Raw genomic sequence first — 22,050 nt, 5'->3', positions numbered from 1 at the left:
CTTAGAGGACCATATTACTAGAATTTATCTCCACAATGAGGAGAATGTTCCGGCCCGGAAGTGGGGGAATGTTCTGCCCCTGAAGGGGTTCATCTGGGTTCCCACACTATATATGTGTGTATCATCATCTGCTGGAGATAAAAGACGTCACAGTGACTATGGAGGAAGAGGACGGACATGACTATAGAGGAAGAGGACGGACATGACTATGGAGGAAAAGGATGGATGTGACTATGGAGGAAGAGGACGGATATGACTATGGAGGAAAAGGATGGACGTGACTATGGAGGAAGGGGACGGACATGACTATGGAGGAAGAGGACAGACATGACGGGGGGTTACTGGGTGTAAATAGGAAATAACATCTTATTACCTCCTCTGTTGCCACTTTCACCAACGTCTCCTTGCTGGTTTCTACCATATGGAACTTCCTGTCTTTATTCCAGATGACTTCCTGTCTTTACCCGGCATCACTTCCTGTTTGTACCCAACATCACTTCCTGTTTGTACCTGACATTTCCTTTCTGTATTCCATAGAGACCTTCTGATTGGGTATAAGTGAGATCACCACCTTGTGGATTTCAGAGAAACTGCAGAAACATAAAAATATCTACCTTACAGGGCTACCAGGGAAGTTCAAAAATAATAAATAATAATAATAAATAGCTCTTATGTTTAATAAAGATATTTTATTACATATAGAAAAGTCTTAAAAACACAGAACACAAAAACCAAATGTATAGTTAATAAAACAGATACCACCAAAACTGATCCTTTTGTTGAAGAAAATGCAAAAATACATCCTAAAGTATAAAAATATATATCAATCCACTCATAATGAAGATGTTAGACATAAATGACAAGGATGGAATGGTCACAGAGGAATGGTGGTGGAGATCTCTCACAGTAAGAACACTTCCTTGAATGGTTCTATAAATAAAGAATGAATCCTGGAGGGAATAAAGCTGTAAAGCAATAAATAATATATAAACTGGGCCATCCACTTCATCCATAAAGACATTGTGATTGAAGATCTTCTAGATCACATAGAAGGAGGACTCATCCATGATTTCATACATTTGTTTGGAAGGATAGAACAATCCTCAGAAGGGAACATGTAGGATGACAGGAAAGGCTCCTGACTGGTGAGATCCTCCAAACATAATGATGACATCCATGAACTGGAGCGAACTCGTTGGGGTGATAAAGCCAATCTGGAAACACTGTGTAGACGTTCTCCAGAACTCAGCACACTCCAGGTGTGGAGAAAGTCTCCAGGTGGGTTTAGCCTGTCATTTATCATAGGTAGAAATGTCCACACATGGACTTCCACAGGGACCCCGAGACTACATATAGAACTTGGAGGTACCTGTAACATGGAACAGGATTTGGTGTTGCTGGAAGACTGGTCAGAGCAGTGGAAATTGCAGTTCAATGTTTCTGAATCGTGGGCTGGGGATGGGTAGCGGGTACAAAGCTCCCTGGGATGGGCCCACTTTCAGGGACAGATACCAGTCCAGTGATGTGGTGTCACACAGTGCAGTGTTTATTGGTGCTGATTACAGGTGCTGTACAATGTTCCACAAAGTAACGGCAAAAACCTCAAAACCAAAATCCTAGCCGTGTCCCGGCACTAACTACACAAACACGATTCCTGACTATCAGGGTACTGGGGCAGTGGCCATTTTTTGTTCTGTTGAATTGTTGGGGAGGAGACACACTGGACACCTTGGCTGCCATTGGGCTATACGCTGGGTGTCCGGTGCGCTCCTGTACCTTTAACCACCTCCTGTCCGGCCGTTGTATATAAACGGCCGGACGGTGGCAGTGCAGGGGTGGGTGGCCATTTATAAATGGCCTCCCCGCCCCCTGCTTGTGTGCGCTCCCTGGGAGCATGCAGCACCACAATCCGGTGCCCGCTGTGTCCTCCAGACACAGTGGAACACCGTTCATCGTACGGGACCTATGTGCGAGGTCACGATCATGTGATCACTGATTGACCAATCAGCGATCACATGTCACTTCTGACATCATTGCTTACTACGTGTGAAATCTGTAAATGATCACAGAGGTCACATGGTACAGGGCTATTCACAACAGCCTTGTACCATGTGACAACCTGTGACCAATCACAGCTCACACAGTATTTCTCAATGGCTGCAAGAATGCAGCCAGAGAGGAGAAATTATTCCTCTTTATGGGTGTAAAAGCAATCGGTGTAAAAAATAATTTAAAAAATCTTCATCACCCCCCACAGGTAGTACAGTGTCACCATGGTGACAGTATGTTAAAAAAAATAATAATATAAAAAAAAAAAAAAAAATTAAAATATTTTTTTAAAAATTATAATTTTTCGTTATAAACTAATTTGGGGTATTTTTTGTTTTACTAAAAACATAACGGAATACATTTTGGCCAAGATGTATGATGAAATATTTATTTGCAAAATTTTATAAGAAAAACACTTTTTTTCAAAATTTTTGGACTTTTGCATTTATAAAGCAAAAAAATAAAAATACCACCAAAATAAAGTTTTTTCTGTCTCAAGAAATGCTAAAAAAATCATATGGGTACAGTGTTGCATGACTGCGCAATGGTCATTCAAAGTGTGACAGCGCTGAAAGCTGAAAATTGGCCTGGGCAGGAAGGGGGGGAAAGTGTCTGAACTTGGAGTGGTTAAAGAGGGGTGGGTTCCCACGGGTCCACCTGCCCTTGGTCTAGCCATTAAATACATGTGCCTCTACTATGGGGGTTCAATTAATTTGTAGAGTTAGGACTACAGAATATCGGGGGTGCCGTGACGAGGCTCTGTAGCTTACAATGTGATTGCAAATGTGTGCTAACTAAACCCGTTTTTAACGCATACTGTTAGACGGGGTAATTTGGTTTGTTTGCAGGATGGCTGGCAAGTTGAGCCGGGAACTTTTCTCTTTTGTTGTGTGACATGCGTTGCCCGTTCAAGTGCTCCTTGCTGTGAAGGCCAGTTATAGACTGGGGCAGCGGCCATTTCTTGTCCTATCAGGGTGAGCAAGCCTAGTGCTTGTCAGTCTCCAAAGATGCAGCTTTACCCCGAGAACCCTTTGGAGGACCCCTGGCTGAGAAAGGCTGGACTAGGCAGTCATATATTTCTGTCCCCCTTGGTGGGAATGGAGGTGACCCCTCTATCAGTGTAGCGATCCCCCCAAAGGGGGTTTGTTCACTCCACCACTCTGCCTCCCAACCCCAAGAACTGTCTCAGTCCCAACTGACACCCCTAACAATAGTGAAGTACAAGGACCAATGAAAAGCACACACGGTATAATAAACACAGAGATCAGCTTTACTGTAAGACCTCTATGGGAAGTAATAAACATGAACAACAGGTATACGTTCGGTGAATCCAGAGAACAGCAAATCCTGAGACCGGAAGCAATATAACTCACTTTTACACTCAGGCTGCTTTCAGGGGATTCCAACCGTGAATAACCCCAAGAGCAGAGGAAACACTTACATGGGACCCTCAAAGTGGGTCTAAACCCCTTTACATAAACTCAGCTTTATGATGTCCAAGCAGGAGGAGAGCAGAAGGATGACTCTCTGTGGTGTCAGACTTCTCCCTTCTAACCCCCGATACCACAATAGGCAAACACTGCGCCCAACTGATGCTTCATAGCTACTTTCCAAGGTAGAGCTATTCCCTCCCACACCATGCAATATAGAGGCCTGAATACGCATGCGCGTGCCCGTATGGCACCAGTAACTTCAGTCTCTTGGTAACAGGATGAATGTTGGGGTCTTCAGCGAGACACTTTCATTGGTGCACTTACACTCCTATGGTAAAGAATCATTGTAATCCCGTGGCAGGATTTGTATAGCAAAGCAAACACTGTGTCTGTATAGCAGGACCATCTACACAACCCAGTGCCTGGTGAGTATGGGAGAAGTGTCATGTCTCTGTGTGCCGTGTTCCTGTCATCTGCCAGGGGGCAAAATCCCTCTCACCAGATCCTGGGACTAAGGCCCAAACCATGGTCCTGGAAATGACCGGCTCCTGTGGTCACCTCACGATGAGCCCTTCACACTGTCGGTGTAGGCACTGTACTGTAGGCCACACCTCTCAGGTTGGATGTTCCCTGACTGATGCAGATACCTAAACATGGAGTGAACTGACCCTGAGCACTTCTCTGCCAGGTCCAGACTGTCTCCTGCCACATGCAGACTGCCTCCCCTCAGGAAAAACAAGATGGAGTCCTTCACTCTGCTCTCACTAAGCATGCTGGTCTCTGTAGTTCCATCCCTCATATCAGCCTATCGGGCCATTTCTGTTCAGGACTGCAAATTCCACAATGCTTTGCAGCTGCACCTCCTGCTTGAGAAAGTCCCCGTCATTGGCTCCTTTAATACCTCTTCTGATTGGCTCTCTCTGTATTACAGTCTGAGAGGAGAAGGGAGGGGCTGAAATCCCTGACTGCCTTGTGTGTATCCAGTGCAAGTGTCAGATTTCACAGGAGATGCCAGTCAGCAGGTTACAGCAGTCACAGATAGGAGTCATTTCCTCCCCTACACAAGGATCTACAGTCCATACACACCCAGCACAAGGCCGGGGTCACACTACCAGACGCTTCTCGGGGCTGCAGTTCCTCTGAGCTCCTCAAGGTGGGGATCTCACTTCTACCCACACAGGAAGTCTCTATGGAAGACAGACAGGAAGTGATGTCAGGTACAGACAGGAAGTGATGTCAGGTACAGACAGGAAGTTCTGGGTGAGAGCTGAGTTGGGAGGAAGCAGAGAGGAGATGTTGCTGGAAGTGGCAGCAGAGGAGGTAATAAGATGTTATTTCCTATTTACACCCATTAACCCCCCGTCATGTCCGTCCTCTTCTTCCATAGTCACATCCGTCCTCTTCCTCCATAGTCACGTCCGTCCTCTTCCTCCATAGTCACGTCCGTCCTCTTCCTCCATAGTCACGTCCGTCCTCTTCCTCCATAGTCACGTCCGTCTTCTTCCTCCATAGTCACGTCCGTCCTCTTCCTCCATAGTCACGTCCATCCTCTTCCTCCATAGTCACGTCCGTCCTCTTCCTCCATAGTCACTGTGACGTCTTTTATCTCCAGCAGATGATGATACACACATATATAGTGTGGGAACCCAGATGAACCCCTTCAGGGGCAGAACATTCCCCCACTTCCGGGGCCGGAACATTCTCCTCATTGTGGAGAAGTGTCACCTTCTCACCTCATCAGTCTATACCAAAGGATTATACCACTTTTATAAGTGGCAGGGGATGGAGAATCCTATGACATCACACTGACCTCACAGCTCCTCCTCCCAATGTCCCTCCATCCAGAGTCAGAGAATCCTATGACATCACACTGACCTCACAGCTCCTCCTCCCAATGTCCCTCCATTTGGCTCCTTTCTTTTTATTCTATGGTATTAGGATGTGGGGGACCCTTGGCATCCTCATAAGCAAAACAGAACTGTTGGTCCTTCATTGTGTGTAATGACATCAGAATTCCTTATACCCTGCGTAGTGTGGGGGTCCTGTGGGGGGAAATTATACCTCAGCCTGAAGTGGGGCTTTAATAAAATGGAGACCTGAATGGAGAGGTGAGGAGGATTCTGGGAATATCATTTGATGTGACTATTTGTGTTCAGATGTAGAGTTTTCCTCTTGTGAAGTCTGGAGATCATATGACATCACATTGCCTCCACCTCCCTCCCTGATAGAAGAGAGAAAGAAGAAGAAGATTCTAGAAGTCGCCAGAGAGATCACTGAGCTGCTGACAGGAGAGGTGAGCGGTGCCGGGAATTCTGGGACATTCTCCAGTAACAGACAAGGGATGTGTCTGGATGGTGACTGTATCATTGTGTGTGTCAGGTTCCTATAAGGTGTCAGGGTGTCACTGTCTATTTCTCCATGGAGGAGTGGGAGTATTTAGAAGGACACAAGGATCTCTACAAGGACGTCATGATGGACAATCAGCCGCCCCTCACATCACCGGGTAAGAGGAGACTTTATTGTAAAGGAGAGAGCAGTACGGAGGATCCACCTAGATCCCCCATCATCTGATAAACACATAGAAACAATGGATTCAGTCAGTGTGTGTGTTTCCTACAGATGGATCCAGTCATGGGAACCCACCAGAGAGATGTCCCCGTCCTCTGTATTCCCGGGATTCCACACAGGAAGGTCACACCATCCCTCACCATCATCAGGTAGATGATGACAATTATTGGTAGTTGTGATTTATACACAGCATGTTTGTTACAATGAATGTTTTATTATATCTTTCAGAGTGGAATCCTCGGGGATGAGAATATTGATGTTAAAGAAGAGTATAAAGAGGAGGATGAGGAGTATGGAGTGATGGAGGAGTTTTCAGAAGGACACAAGGACATGATGGAGCCACCTAATACCAGGAACCCACCAGAGAGATGTCCCCGTCCTCTGTATTCCCGGGATTCCACACAGGAAGATCACACCATCCCTCACTATTACAAGGTTGGTGGGATGGAGCATCTAGAATATGGTCTCACAGAAGTGATTGTTTTTTATGTGATGTCACAATATTGGAGTTTATGTTTTACAGATGAGCTCTTCTATTATTATTTTGTTTTAGGTTGAAGATCTGATAGATATAAAAGTTGAGGTGAAAGCAGAAGAAGAAGAGGCGTATGTGAGGGATGATCAGCAGTCTATGGAGGAGGATGGAATAACGGGGACATTTATAGAGGAGGACACTCCTACAGAGATCAGCACAGGTGGGTCATGAACACTAAATCCATTCCTCCACCCATACTGCTCACTGATTGGTCCAGAGTAGGGCGGGGACTGGGTGATATCAGCCTGTAATCCCCTGGTCACTTTCCTGAGCTGTGTTCCCCGTCCTGTATTCCTGGATTTCTCTCGGATAATCTTCCTTCTCTGTGCTGCAGACACAATTTATGTATCTAGACTGGATTTATGGAGGTTCTGGGGTTCAGCTGGCAGCAAAATGTTCATTTTCACCATAGACGTTCCTAGACCTAGACACCTGGGGTGTGTGCTTTTGATCTTATTCCTCATGGAGGTGACATAGCAATTTTCCCAGTATTTGTCACCTGTGCCGGGTGGAGGGATATGTCTGTAGTGTCTCAGACCCAAGTCACTGAGTGCAGTCTCAGGAGATGGGAGGCAGCGGTGTGGGACCTACATAGTTACATAGTTAGTCTGGCTGAAAAAAGACAATCCATCTAGTTTTACCATTAAAAATAAAAGTTATAATCCGACACCCACAGCTGATCCACCAGAAGGAAAAATCCCAGCAAAGCACGATCCGATCTGCTCCTGCAGGGGAAACAATCCCTTCCTGACCCCCGAAGAGGCAATCGGATATCCCCTGGATCAACTTTCCCTATCAATGTTATATCCAGTTATATTCTGTGTATCCAAGAAAGAATCCAGGACTTTCCTACAGCAATCCCCCCTTATGTATTATACATGGAGATCATATCCCCCCCTTATGTATTATACATGGAGATCATATCCCCCCTTATGTATTATACATGGAGATCATATCCCCCCTTATGTATTATACATGGAGATCATATCCCCCTTATGTATTATACATGGAGATCATATCCCCCTTATGTATTATACATGGAGATCATATCCCCCCTTATGTATTATACATGGAGATCATATCCCCCCTTATGTATTATACATGGAGATCATATCCCCCTTATGTATTATACATGGAGATCATATCCCCCCTTATGTATTATACATGGAGATCATATCCCCCCTTATGTATTATACATGGAGATCATATCCCCCCTTATGTATTATACATGGAGATCATATCCCCCCTTATGTATTATACATGGAGATCATATCCCCCCTTATGTATTATACATGGAGATCATATCCCCCCTTATGTATTATACATGGAGATCATATCCCCCCTTATGTATTATACATGGTGATCATATCCCCCCCTTATATATTATACATGGAGATCATACCCCCCCTTATGTATTATACATGGAGATCATATCCCCCCTTATGTATTATACATGGAGATCATATCCCCCCTTATGTATTATACATGGAGATCATATCCCCCCTTATGTATTATACATGGAGATCATATCCCCCCTTATGTATTATACATGGAGATCATATCCCCCTTATGTATTATACATGGAGATCATATCCCCCCCCTTATGTATTATACATGGAGATCATATCCCCCCCTTATGTATTATATATGGTGATCATATCCCCCCTTATGTATTATACATGGAGATCATATCCCCCCTTATGTATTATACATGGAGATCATATCCCCCCCCTTATGTATTATACATGGAGATCATATCCCCCCCCTTATGTATTATACATGGAGATCATATCCCCCCCCTTATGTATTATACATGGAGATCATATCCCCCCCTTATGTATTATATATGGTGATCATATCCCCCCTTATGTATTATACATGGAGATCATATCCCCCCTTATGTATTATATATGGTGATCATATCCCCCCTTATGTATTATACATGGAGATCATATCCCCCTTATGTATTATACATGGAGATCATATCCCCCCTTATGTATTATACATGGAGATCATATCCCCCCTTATGTATTATACATGGAGATCATATCCCCCTTATGTATTATACATGGAGATCATATCCCCCCTTATGTATTATACATGGAGATCATATCCCCCCTTATGTATTATACATGGAGATCATATCCCCCCTTATGTATTATACATGGAGATCATATCCCCCCTTATCTATTATACATGGAGATCATATCCCCCCTTATGTATTATACATGGAGATCATATCCCCCCTTATCTATTATACATGGAGATCATATCCCCCCTTATGTATTATACATGGAGATCATATCCCCCCTTATGTATTATACATGGAGATCATATCCCCCCTTATGTATTATATATGGAGATCATATCCCCCTTATGTATTATACATGGTGATCATATCCCCCCTTATGTATTATACATGGAGATCATATCCCCCCCTTATGTATTATACATGGAGATCATATCCCCCCTTATGTATTATACATGGAGATCATATCCCCCCTTATGTATTATACATGGAGATCATATCCCCCCTTATGTATTATATATGGAGATCATATCCCCCTTATGTATTATACATGGTGATCATATCCCCCCCTTATGTATTATACATGGAGATCATATCCCCCCTTATGTATTATACATGGAGATCATATCCCCCCTTATGTATTATACATGGAGAACATATCCCCCCTTATGTATTATACATGGAGATCATATCCCCCCTTATGTATTATACATGGAGATCATATCCCCCTTATGTATTATACATGGAGATCATATCCCCCCTTATGTATTATACATGGAGATCATATCCCCCCCCTTATGTATTATACATGGAGATCATATCCCCCCCTTATGTATTATACATGGAGATCATATCCCCCCCTTATGTATTATATATGGTGATCATATCCCCCCTTATGTATTATACATGGAGATCATATCCCCCCTTATGTATTATATATGGTGATCATATCCCCCCTTATGTATTATACATGGAGATCATATCCCCCCTTATGTATTATACATGGGGATCATATCCTCCTTATGTATTATACATGGGGATCATATCCCCCCTTATGTATTATACATGGAGATCATATCCCCCCTTATGTATTATACATGGAGATCATATCCCCCCTTATGTATTATACATGGAGATCATATCCCCCCTTATGTATTATACATGGAGATCATATCCCCCCTTATGTATTATACATGGAGATCATATCCCCCCTTATGTATTATACATGGAGATCATATCCCCCCTTATGTATTATACATGGAGATCATATCCCCCCTTATCTATTATACATGGAGATCATATCCCCCCTTATGTATTATACATGGAGATCATATCCCCCTTATGTATTATACATGGAGATCATATCCCCCCCCTTATGTATTATACATGGAGATCATATCCCCCCCTTATGTATTATATATGGTGATCATATCCCCCCTTATGTATTATACATGGAGATCATATCCCCCCTTATGTATTATACATGGAGATCATATCCCCCCCCCCCTTATGTATTATACATGGAGATCATATCCCCCCCCTTATGTATTATACATGGAGATCATATCCCCCCCTTATGTATTATATATGGTGATCATATCCCCCCTTATGTATTATACATGGGGATCATATCCCCCTTATGTATTATACATGGAGATCATATCCCCCCTTATGTATTATACATGGGGATCATATCCCCCTTATGTATTATACATGGAGATCATATCCCCCCTTATGTATTATACATGGAGATCATATCCCCCCTTATGTATTATACATGGAGATCATATCCCCCCCTTATGTATTATACATGGAGATCATATCCCCCTTATGTATTATGCATGGAGATCATATCCCCCCTTATCTATTATACATGGAGATCATATCCCCCCTTATGTATTATACATGGAGATCATATCCCCCCTTATGTATTATACATGGAGATCATATCCCCCCTTATGTATTATATATGGAGATCATATCCCCCTTATGTATTATACATGGTGATCCTATCCCCCCCTTATGTATTATACATGGAGATCATATCCCCCCTTATGTATTATACATGGAGATCATATCCCCCCTTATGTATTATACATGGAGATCATATCCCCCCTTATGTATTATACATGGAGATCATATCCCCCCTTATGTATTATACATGGAGATCATATCCCCCTTATGTATTATACATGGAGATCATATCCTCCCCCTTATGTATTATACATGGAGATCATATCCCCCCCTTATGTATTATATATGGTGATCATATCCCCCCTTATGTATTATACATGGAGATCATATCCCCCTTATGTATTATACATGGAGATCATATCCCCCCTTATGTATTATACATGGAGATCATATCCCCCTTATGTATTATACATGGAGATCATATCCCCCCTTATGTATTATACATGGAGATCATATCCCCTCCTTATGTATTATACATGGAGATCACATCCCCCTTATGTATTATACATGGAGATCATACCCCCCCTTATGTATTATACATGGAGATCATATCCCCCCTTATGTATTATACATGGAGATCATATCCCCCCTTATGTATTATATATGGAGATCATATCCCCCTTATGTATTATACATGGTGATCATATCCCCCCCTTATGTATTATACATGGAGATCATATCCCCCCTTATGTATTATACATGGAGATCATATCCCCCCTTATGTATTATACATGGAGATCATATCCCCCCTTATGTATTATACATGGAGATCATATCCCCCCTTATGTATTATACATGGAGATCATATCCCCCCTTATGTATTATACATGGAGATCATATCCCCCTTATGTATTATACATGGAGATCATATCCCCCCCCTTATGTATTATACATGGAGATCATATCCCCCCCTTATGTATTATATATGGTGATCATATCCCCCCTTATGTATTATACATGGAGATCATATCCCCCCTTATGTATTATACATGGAGATCATATCCCCCCTTATGTATTATACATGGAGATCATATCCCCCCTTATGTATTATACATGGAGATCATATCCCCCCTTATGTATTATACATGGAGATCATATCCCCCCTTATGTATTATACATGGAGATCATATCCCCCCTTATCTATTATACATGGAGATCATATCCCCCCTTATGTATTATACATGGAGATCATATCCCCCCTTATGTATTATACATGGAGATCATATCCCCCCTTATGTATTATATATGGAGATCATATCCCCCTTATGTATTATACATGGTGATCATATCCCCCCCTTATGTATTATACATGGAGATCATATCCCCCCTTATGTATTATACATGGAGATCATATCCCCCCTTATGTATTATACATGGAGATCATATCCCCCCTTATGTATTATATATGGAGATCATATCCCCCTTATGTATTATACATGGTGATCATATCCCCCCCTTATGTATTATACATGGAGATCATATCCCCCCTTATGTATTATACATGGAGATCATATCCCCCCTTATGTATTATACATGGAGATCATATCCCCCCTTATGTATTATACATGGAGATCATATCCCCCCTTATGTATTATACATGGAGATCATATCCCCCCCTTATGTATTATACATGGAGATCATATCCCCCCTTATGTATTATACATGGAGATCATATCCCCCTTATGTATTATACATGGAGATCATATCCCCCCTTATGTATTATACATGGAGATCATATCCCCCCCCTTATGTATTATACATGGAGATCATATCCCCCCCCTTATGTATTATACATGGAGATCATATCCCCCCTTATGTATTATACATGGAGATCATATCCCCCCTTATGTATTATATATGGTGATCATATCCCCCCTTATGTATTATACATGGAGATCATATCCCCCCTTATGTATTATACATGGGGATCATATCCTCCTTATGTATTATACATGGGGATCATATCCCCCCTTATGTATTATACATGGAGATCATATCCCCCCTTATGTATTATACATGGAGATCATATCCCCCCTTATGTATTATACATGGAGATCATATCCCCCCTTATGTATTATACATGGAGATCATATCCCCCCTTATGTATTATACATGGAGATCATATCCCCCCTTATGTATTATACATGGAGATCATATCCCCCCTTATGTATTATACATGGAGATCATATCCCCCCTTATCTATTATACATGGAGATCATATCCCCCCTTATGTATTATACATGGAGATCATATCCCCCTTATGTATTATACATGGAGATCATATCCCCCCCCTTATGTATTATACATGGAGATCATATCCCCCCCTTATGTATTATATATGGTGATCATATCCCCCCTTATGTATTATACATGGAGATCATATCCCCCCTTATGTATTATACATGGAGATCATATCCCCCCCTTATGTATTATACAGGGAGATCATATCCCCCCCCTTATGTATTATACATGGAGATCATATCCCCCCCTTATGTATTATATATGGTGATCATATCCCCCCTTATGTATTATACATGGGGATCATATCCCCCTTATGTATTATACATGGAGATCATATCCCCCCTTATGTATTATACATGGGGATCATATCCCCCTTATGTATTATACATGGAGATCATATCCCCCCTTATGTATTATACATGGAGATCATATCCCCCCTTATGTATTATACATGGAGATCATATCCCCCCCTTATGTATTATACATGGAGATCATATCCCCCTTATGTATTATGCATGGAGATCATATCCCCCCTTATCTATTATACATGGAGATCATATCCCCCCTTATGTATTATACATGGAGATCATATCCCCCCTTATGTATTATACATGGAGATCATATCCCCCCTTATGTATTATATATGGAGATCATATCCCCCTTATGTATTATACATGGTGATCATATCCCCCCCTTATGTATTATACATGGAGATCATATCCCCCCTTATGTATTATACATGGAGATCATATCCCCCCTTATGTATTATACATGGAGATCATATCCCCCCTTATGTATTATACATGGAGATCATATCCCCCCTTATGTATTATACATGGAGATCATATCCCCCTTATGTATTATACATGGAGATCATATCCTCCCCCTTATGTATTATACATGGAGATCATATCCCCCCCTTATGTATTATATATGGTGATCATATCCCCCCTTATGTATTATACATGGAGATCATATCCCCCTTATGTATTATACATGGAGATCATATCCCCCCTTATGTATTATACATGGAGATCATATCCCCCTTATGTATTATACATGGAGATCATATCCCCCCTTATGTATTATACATGGAGATCATATCCCCTCCTTATGTATTATACATGGAGATCACATCCCCCTTATGTATTATACATGGAGATCATACCCCCCTTATGTATTATACATGGAGATCATATCCCCCCTTATGTATTATACATGGAGATCATATCCCCCCTTATGTATTATATATGGAGATCATATCCCCCTTATGTATTATACATGGTGATCATATCCCCCCCTTATGTATTATACATGGAGATCATATCCCCCCTTATGTATTATACATGGAGATCATATCCCCCCTTATGTATTATACATGGAGATCATATCCCCCCTTATGTATTATACATGGAGATCATATCCCCCCTTATGTATTATACATGGAGATCATATCCCCCCTTATGTATTATACATGGAGATCATATCCCCCTTATGTATTATACATGGAGATCATATCCCCCCCCTTATGTATTATACATGGAGATCATATCCCCCCCTTATGTATTATATATGGTGATCATATCCCCCCTTATGTATTATACATGGAGATCATATCCCCCTTATGTATTATACATGGAGATCATATCCCCCCTTATGTATTATACATGGAGATCATATCCCCCCTTATGTATTATACATGGAGATCATATCCCCTCCTTATGTATTATACATGGAGATCACATCCCCCTTATGTATTATACATGGAGATCATACCCCCCCTTATGTATTATACATGGAGATCATATCCCCCCTTATGTATTATACATGGAGATCATATCCCCCCTTATGTATTATACATGGAGATCATATCCCCCCCTTAATCTCCTCTTCTCAGTAGAGAATACATTCAGTTCCTCTAATCTTTCCTCATAGCTGATCTCCTCCATGCCTCGTATCAGTTTGGTTGCCCTTCTCTGTACTTTCTCCAGTTCCCCAATGTTCTTTTTGTGAATTGATGATATCTCTCTCTCTGGAGTCTATACCTCTCCTAATACAAGAGAGGATTTTGCTCGCTTTAGAACCCGCAGCTTTGCATTGCTGCCATTATTAAGCTGGTAATCTACCATAACCCCCAGATCCTTCTCCACCATTGACCCCTCCAGATCCTTCTCCTCAATTGCCCCCCAGATCCTTCTCCACCATTGACCCCCCCAGATCCTTCTCTACCATTGACCCCCCCAGATCCTTCTCTACCATTGACCCCCCCAGATCTTTCTCCACTATTGACCCTCCAAATCCTTCTACACCATTAACCCCCCAGATCCTTCTCCACCATTGACCACCCCAGATGCTTCACCACCATTGACCTCCCCAGATCCTTCTCCACTATTGCCCCCCAGATACTTCTCAACCATTGACCCCCCAGATCCTTTTCTACCATTGACCCCCCCCAGATCCTTCTCCACCATTGCCCCCCCAGTTGTACCCCCCTAGTATGTATGATGCATATTCTTAGCCCCCAAGTGCAGAACCTTACATTTATCACCATTAGCCCTCATTGGCCCCATAGTCCCCCAATTACACAGAGCATTGAGGTCGGCTTGTAAGTTGGAGACATCCTGTAAGGACGTTATTCCCCGGCACAGCTTGGTGTCATCTGCAAAGACTGGAATGGGGTTTATAATCTCACACCCCATATTGTTTATATATATATTAATAAGTAAGGGTCCCAACACTGAACCCTGGGGTACCCCACTAATAACACTGAACCCTGGGGTACCCCACTAATCACACTGAGCCTTGGGGTACACCACTAATAATACTGAACCTTGGGGTACACCACTAATAACACTGAACCTTGGGGTACCCCACTAATAACACTGAACCTTGGGGTACCCCACTAATAACACTGAACCTTGGGATACCCCACTAATAACACTGACCCTTGGGGTACACCACTAATAACACTGAACCTTGGGGTACCCCACTAATAACACTGAACCCTGCGGAACCCCACTAATAACACTGACCCTTGGGGTACACCACTAATAACACTGAACCTTGGGGTACCCCACTAATAACACTGACCCTTGGGGTACCCCACTAATAACACTGAACCCTGCGGAACCCCACTAATACCTCTGAACGTTGGGGAACCCCACTAATAACACTGAAAGTTTGGGTACCCCACTAATAAAACTGAACCTTGGGGTACCCCACTAACCCCTTCCATACTGGGCACTTTTACCCCTCTGAACAATTATATCATAAGGGCATGCGCTATTAATAAATTATATAAATATATCTATCACCATATATAAAGTGACCAAAAAATAAATAAAATATCCAAAAACCATATGGTGTGTAAAATAAATATAGTGTCCAAAAACAATATATAAATATATCTATTCGTGTTCAAAAACAATCTTCAGTGACTTCATAACACTGTGACAAATCCACCACCAAAAACGATGGAATGAACTCACCAGAGCTATTTGCTGGTCAAATTATAAACCAGCAACAGCGCTTGTGCTCTGGGAGCGATGAATAATGATGTCCAATTAGTAGATGTAGTAATACTCAATCACTTTCCAGGTAATCAATAATAGTAAGCAGCCTGAGGAATACTATATCCCGATCATAGGAAATACTCTGCAGCCAAAGGATCTCATGGGAAATGTCTCCACTCCATTTCATACCTCCATATATACATGCAGCACACTCAGGAACAAAGAAGAGAACATAATGGTGCCGTACGTTTCTACCATTTATCTGGAGGGGCTTTGGAGGGGCTCTGAAATAGATCTTCATGTATTTTCAAATTGTATTAATGAGAATTGTTCTGGTTTAAAGTTTACAGTTACGAAGGATTTTGAACGGGTTCATTTCCTGGATTTAAACTTCTATAAATATGAGGGACAGATTTATACTAAATCTTTTGTTAAAGATATTGATAAAAACAGCTCCATTCCAGTTTCTAGTGGACACCATCCTAAATGGTTAAAAGAAACTGTAGTTTAACCATTAGCCGCCCGGCCAATGGCCGTTTGGCTGCTTCAGAAGTGTATCTCCACTCCGGGTGCACGCCATTTGGCGTCTTCCCGCACATGCGCAGTTTGCGCTAATGCAGAGCGGCGCAGCAGTGCGATCTGTCACGGGCCATGCACCTCGGACACGGCTGATGACAGATCCGAGTACCGCCTCCCGTTGCTGGTACCATGTGACCTGCTGTGACCAATCACAGCAGGTCACATGACAGTTGTATACAATGGATGGCTTCATTCATGATGCCATCCATTGTATACTAGTGCCTAGCTGTGAATGGTCACAGCTAATCACATGTACATGTCATGTGATTAGCTGTGACCAAATCACAGCTAAGCACAAAAAAAAAAATCTGAATGAATCGATTTCATTCAGGTAAATGGTTGCTTATAGCAAAGTAATTCTTTGCTATAAGCAAATTGTGTAAAAAAAAAAAAATACTGATCACTTCCCCAAAGTAGTACAATGTTACTTTGGTAACATTGTACTACTTTGGTCATAGTAAAATATGAAAAAAAAATCTTAAAAAAAATTAAAAAAATGTAATAAAAAATTAAATATAATAAAAAAATTAAAAAATATATATATATTTTTTTTCATACTGTCACCAGTCAGTGTCGCTGTTCACCGCCATGCCAGTTATATGATGACGCTGAACTGCACTGGTGACAGTATGTAAAAAAAAAAATAGTGAAAATACTTTTTTTAATTTTTTAATTTTCCTAAAAATTATGACAAAAAAATACAACTTCAAAAAACTCGCCATTCCTCTTATGAAGTACGTCGGACTGTCTACTCTGCAAAAAGGGGTCATTTGGGGGATATCTGTACTGTTCTGACATTCTTGGACCTCAAGAAATTAGATTGGCTGTCAGTACTTCAGGATTGATCAATATTCAGATCTATACCATAGTTTGTGAACTCTATAACTTTCCTACAAACTAAATAATACATCCTAATTTGGGTTATTTTCACCAAAGACATGTAGCAGAATACATCTCGGCCTAAATTTATGAAGAACAATTATTTATTTGTAAACTTTTATAACAGAAACAAAGAAAAATGTGTTTTTTTTCAAAATTTTTGGTCTTTTTTGTTAATTTAGCAAAAAATAAAAATCCCAGCGGTGATTAAATACCACCAAAAGAAAGCTGTAGTTGTGTGAAGAAAATGACAAAAATTTTAGTTTGGGTACAGTGTTGTATGACCGCGCAATTGTCATTCAAAGTGTGAGAGCGCTGAAACCTGAAAACTGGCCTGGGCAGGAAGGTGTAAAATTGCCCGGTATGGAAATGGTTAAGGAAAGATTTCGTTGACCAAACCGATCTATTGATAGACAGGTTTATTGATAAAGGATATAAAAAACACTTTTTGGTGGCTGAAAGGGAAGTTATTGATAGAAAAGATAGAAGTAGTTTCCTGTCTAAGAGAAAGATTAAAAATGATAGATTTGATATTGCCTTTATTACCAACTTTAATAATCAATATAAAAAGATTGAGGGTATTTTTAAAAAATGTTGGCCAATTTTGTTAAAAGATGAGACACTGAAAAAGATTATTCCTGAAAGACCTAAATTTATTTATGAGAAAAATAGATCTGTAAGGAGGAAATTGGTACATAATGTTTTAGATCCACCTAAAGAAGTAACCTTCTTCCCTGATCTTAAGGGCTTTGTTTATTGTAACAAATGTAAAGCTTGTAGAACGGTTAATAGATCTGGGAAAATAAAAAGGAAGAAATTTGTTTCAAATATAACAAAAAAGGAATATAGTATTGATCAACTTATTTCATGTAATTCCTCTCATGTAATATATGTTTTAGAATGCCCGTGTCAATGTCAGTATATAGGAAGAACGGGGAGACAGTTAAAAACTAGGATAAATGAACGTTTGAATAATATAAAAAGAGGATTTGAGAAACACAGAGTCTGAAGACATTTCAAATAAAACACAATAGTGATCTAAGTTTAACGACATTTTATGGTATTGAGAGAGCAGAAAGACATTGGAGGGTACTGATTTGATTAAAGAAATATCCAAGAAAGAGACGTTTTGGATATATGAACTGGATTCTTTAGTACCAAAAGGTTTAAATATAGATATTGATTTGAATTGTTTTTTGACTAATTTTTAAATATAGTGGCTAGCTATATGTTGATGAAGATGTTGTTTTTTTATATATTTTTAATTTTTATTTTATTTTATATTCATTCCTTGTATTAGTATTTACATGCAGGGGAAATAGGAATTAGGTGGTCTATTCCCTTCCTTTTGTGTGTATATTAATGACTGTTTCTCATATATATTTGATATATATTTTTTCTTTATGAGAAGAGTGATGCTTTAAGTTGTGTGTATGGCCCTTTAATGTTGTTACGAGCGGGGGAGAGCCATACACACGATAAAATGTATTGAATTTTTGTATGTTTGTGTGGGTGGCCCTTCAATAGCGTTTCACTGTGGAGGGTCAGACACACAAAGGTTTGGATTCAGCCATTTATTCATCCTATCTACATTCGTGTGGAGCGGACTGAATGGAGAGTTCTAATGACCTGATTAATTGAGCGGTGGTGGAGTGAGACAGCGCCGCGGTGATTGGCGGGTCATTAGCATTATGTAAATGTACGGCGGTATTTGTATGAGCCATCTGACGTTTCCATCTGTACCGCCCCTTGATGACATCATGGTGACGAAACACGTTGGGCGTGGCCTACTCGATGCGGATGTCAGAACGCTCCTTGTCCATTGTTCGGTGGAGGGGATCCGTGGTGAGCGGTATTTGTACCTCACCTCTGTTGAGCATTGCAGTTTAAGCTGGTGTCTGTCTGGACACCTTGTTTGTGAGTTTTTTATGAGCTTTTTTTATTAAATAGATAAATAGTAAAAATGTACGGCACCATTATGTTCTCTTCTTTGTTCCTGAGTGTGCTGCATGTATATATGGAGGTATGAAATGGAGTGGAGACATTTCCCATGAGATCCTTTGGCTGCAGAGTATTTCCTATGATCGGGATATAGTATTCCTCAGGCTGCTTCCTATTATTGATTACTTGGAAAGTGATTGAGTATTACTACATCTACTAATTGGACATCATTATTCATCGCTCCCAGAGCACAAGCGCTGTTGCAGGTTTATAATTTGACCAGCAAATCGCTCTGGTGAGATCATTCAATCGTTTTTGGTGGTGGATTTGTATAACACTAATATATGACACATTTAAAGTTCAACCTGTAAATAGAAAATTTCCATGACAACATGATATGGATTCTCTTTTGTTACACCCATTTCTTACCCGCTGGACATTTTATATCGGATGATGTAATTGGAGCACAGACTTTTACATGGTGATAATAATGTGATAACATCCTCCAACTTTGGACACTTAAACAGTGATAATGAGGGAGGAGTCAATACCCCAATGATGGTGGTCTTCAGGATCAGTCCATCTTGGTTGTTCTCCCCCATCCTCACTCTCTGACCCCTGGTGGGGCTCAGCCCCGCTGTTCTTCATGACTAAATCATGGACTAAATAAGGAAGTGCAGTACTTCTTGTGTTGGGAAGATGGCGATGAGAGATAGAGGGGGTGGGGACCCTCGTCCTATAATCCCCTCATCACTGTCCCTCCTATAAAAGACAGTTCTGGTTGTTTCCTCACTCTCTGACTAAGGTCCATGAATAAAGAAATGACCTGGTAGGAGATCAGAGGAGCCATTTCCTAGTTCCATAAATATAAATGGTGAATGCTTGTGAGCTATTATGAAATGAGGTGTTCAATATGTGACTTTAGATGTCGTTATTTCTCACGTGAGGTTCGCTGGCACTTGCACTGACTCATATGCTAGTGTATATATAATATTTTCAAAATAGATAGTGCCGCGCTCCCATGTACCAATATGTATATCTTATACTTTCAAAGTGCTAATGAATAGCTTTCAAGATACTGCATGTATCAAACAATTATTACTAGTGACTCAAAACATCATTGTGAATATTAATCTTCATGCAAGTGACATTAATAACTGATAATCCTAAGGTGATAGTGCCTATTAAAGTACAGTGATATACAAATCAGAAATACTCCTCTATTCTACTGTGATCCTTATATTTATATTGTGCAAACACATATATATTATGTGCACGTGCTTATGATATATTCAAAAAAAAAAAAAAAAAAAAAAAAAAAAAAAAAAAGTCTTTCAAAATAAATGTGCAGGTGGATTCTTTGTTCCCTCTCGCCGAGTGCTTAATGGTCTCCCTATGTGCTCACCTCTATATTTGCCTGAATAAATCCAGGCAAATACACTTTTTATCCTTCCAGGATAGATGGGATGGAATGATGCTCTTGAATTATCTCAGAAGGTGGATGTGGATTTATATTTGTTCTCCTGTAGCTGCTCATGAGTGGGTATACTGACCATCTCTCTGAGGATCTCCCAATTCCCCTCCTGGGGCTGTTTCCTTTTCCAGTCCTCCTTATATCAGCTCAAAGGGTGTTGTTCAATTGAGAAAGGAAGACAAACAGACCATAGTGTCTTATCCTTGTGCAAAAAGGGGGTTTATTGCTGCCAGTTGCACAGTAGTATACAATTGTAGTCCAGCATAAATGTACTCTGCCTCTGTTCCTGCAGTGCTGTCTACCTGTGTCTGTATTCAGATCACCGAGCCTCTCCAGTGCAATGTCGTGACGTCAGAGCCCCTCCCCGCTCTGACGTCACGACATTGCACTGGAGAGGCTCGGTGATCTGAATACAGACACAGGTAGACAGCACTGCAGGAACAGAGGCAGAGTACATTTATGCTGGACTACAATTGTATACTACTGTGCAACTGGCAGCAATAAACCCCCTTTTTGCACAAGGATAAGACACTATGGTCTGTTTGTCTTCCTTTCTCAATTGAACAACACCCTTTGAGCTGATATAAGGAGGACTGGAAAAGGAAACAGCCCCAGGAGGGGAATTGGGAGATCCTCAGAGAGATGGTCAGTATACCCACTCATGAGCAGCTACAGGAGAACAAATATAAATCCACATCCACCTTCTGAGATAATTCAAGAGCATCATTCCATCCCATCTATCCTGGAAGGATAAAAAGTGTATTTGCCTGGATTTATTCAGGCAAATATAGAGGTGAGCACATAGGGAGACCATTAAGCACTCGGCGAGAGGGAAC

The 22,050-nt window shown here is 40.9% G+C and overlaps 1 protein-coding gene across 1 annotated transcript in view; it reads left to right on the top strand.

The window, feature by feature from the left end:
* The first annotated feature begins 5,421 nt into the window (after positions 1-5,421).
* Positions 5,422-22,050, top strand: part of LOC149436761 (uncharacterized) — a 283,632-nt gene continuing 267,003 nt past the window's right edge. The window contains 3 exon segments of the mRNA XM_089661484.1: positions 5,422-5,476; positions 5,639-5,775; positions 5,862-5,978. Coding sequence (XP_089517610.1) covers positions 5,422-5,476; positions 5,639-5,775; positions 5,862-5,978 — 309 coding nt within the window.

The sequence above is a fragment of the Staurois parvus genome, unplaced genomic scaffold (assembly GCF_062004578.1).
Source record: "Staurois parvus isolate SC_StPar_1 unplaced genomic scaffold, SC_StPar_1.0 ptg001345l, whole genome shotgun sequence".
Classification (NCBI taxonomy): Eukaryota; Metazoa; Chordata; class Amphibia; order Anura; family Ranidae; genus Staurois; species Staurois parvus.
The sequence above is the reverse complement of the archived record's forward strand: the minus strand, read 5'-3'. Positions and strand labels throughout refer to the sequence as shown.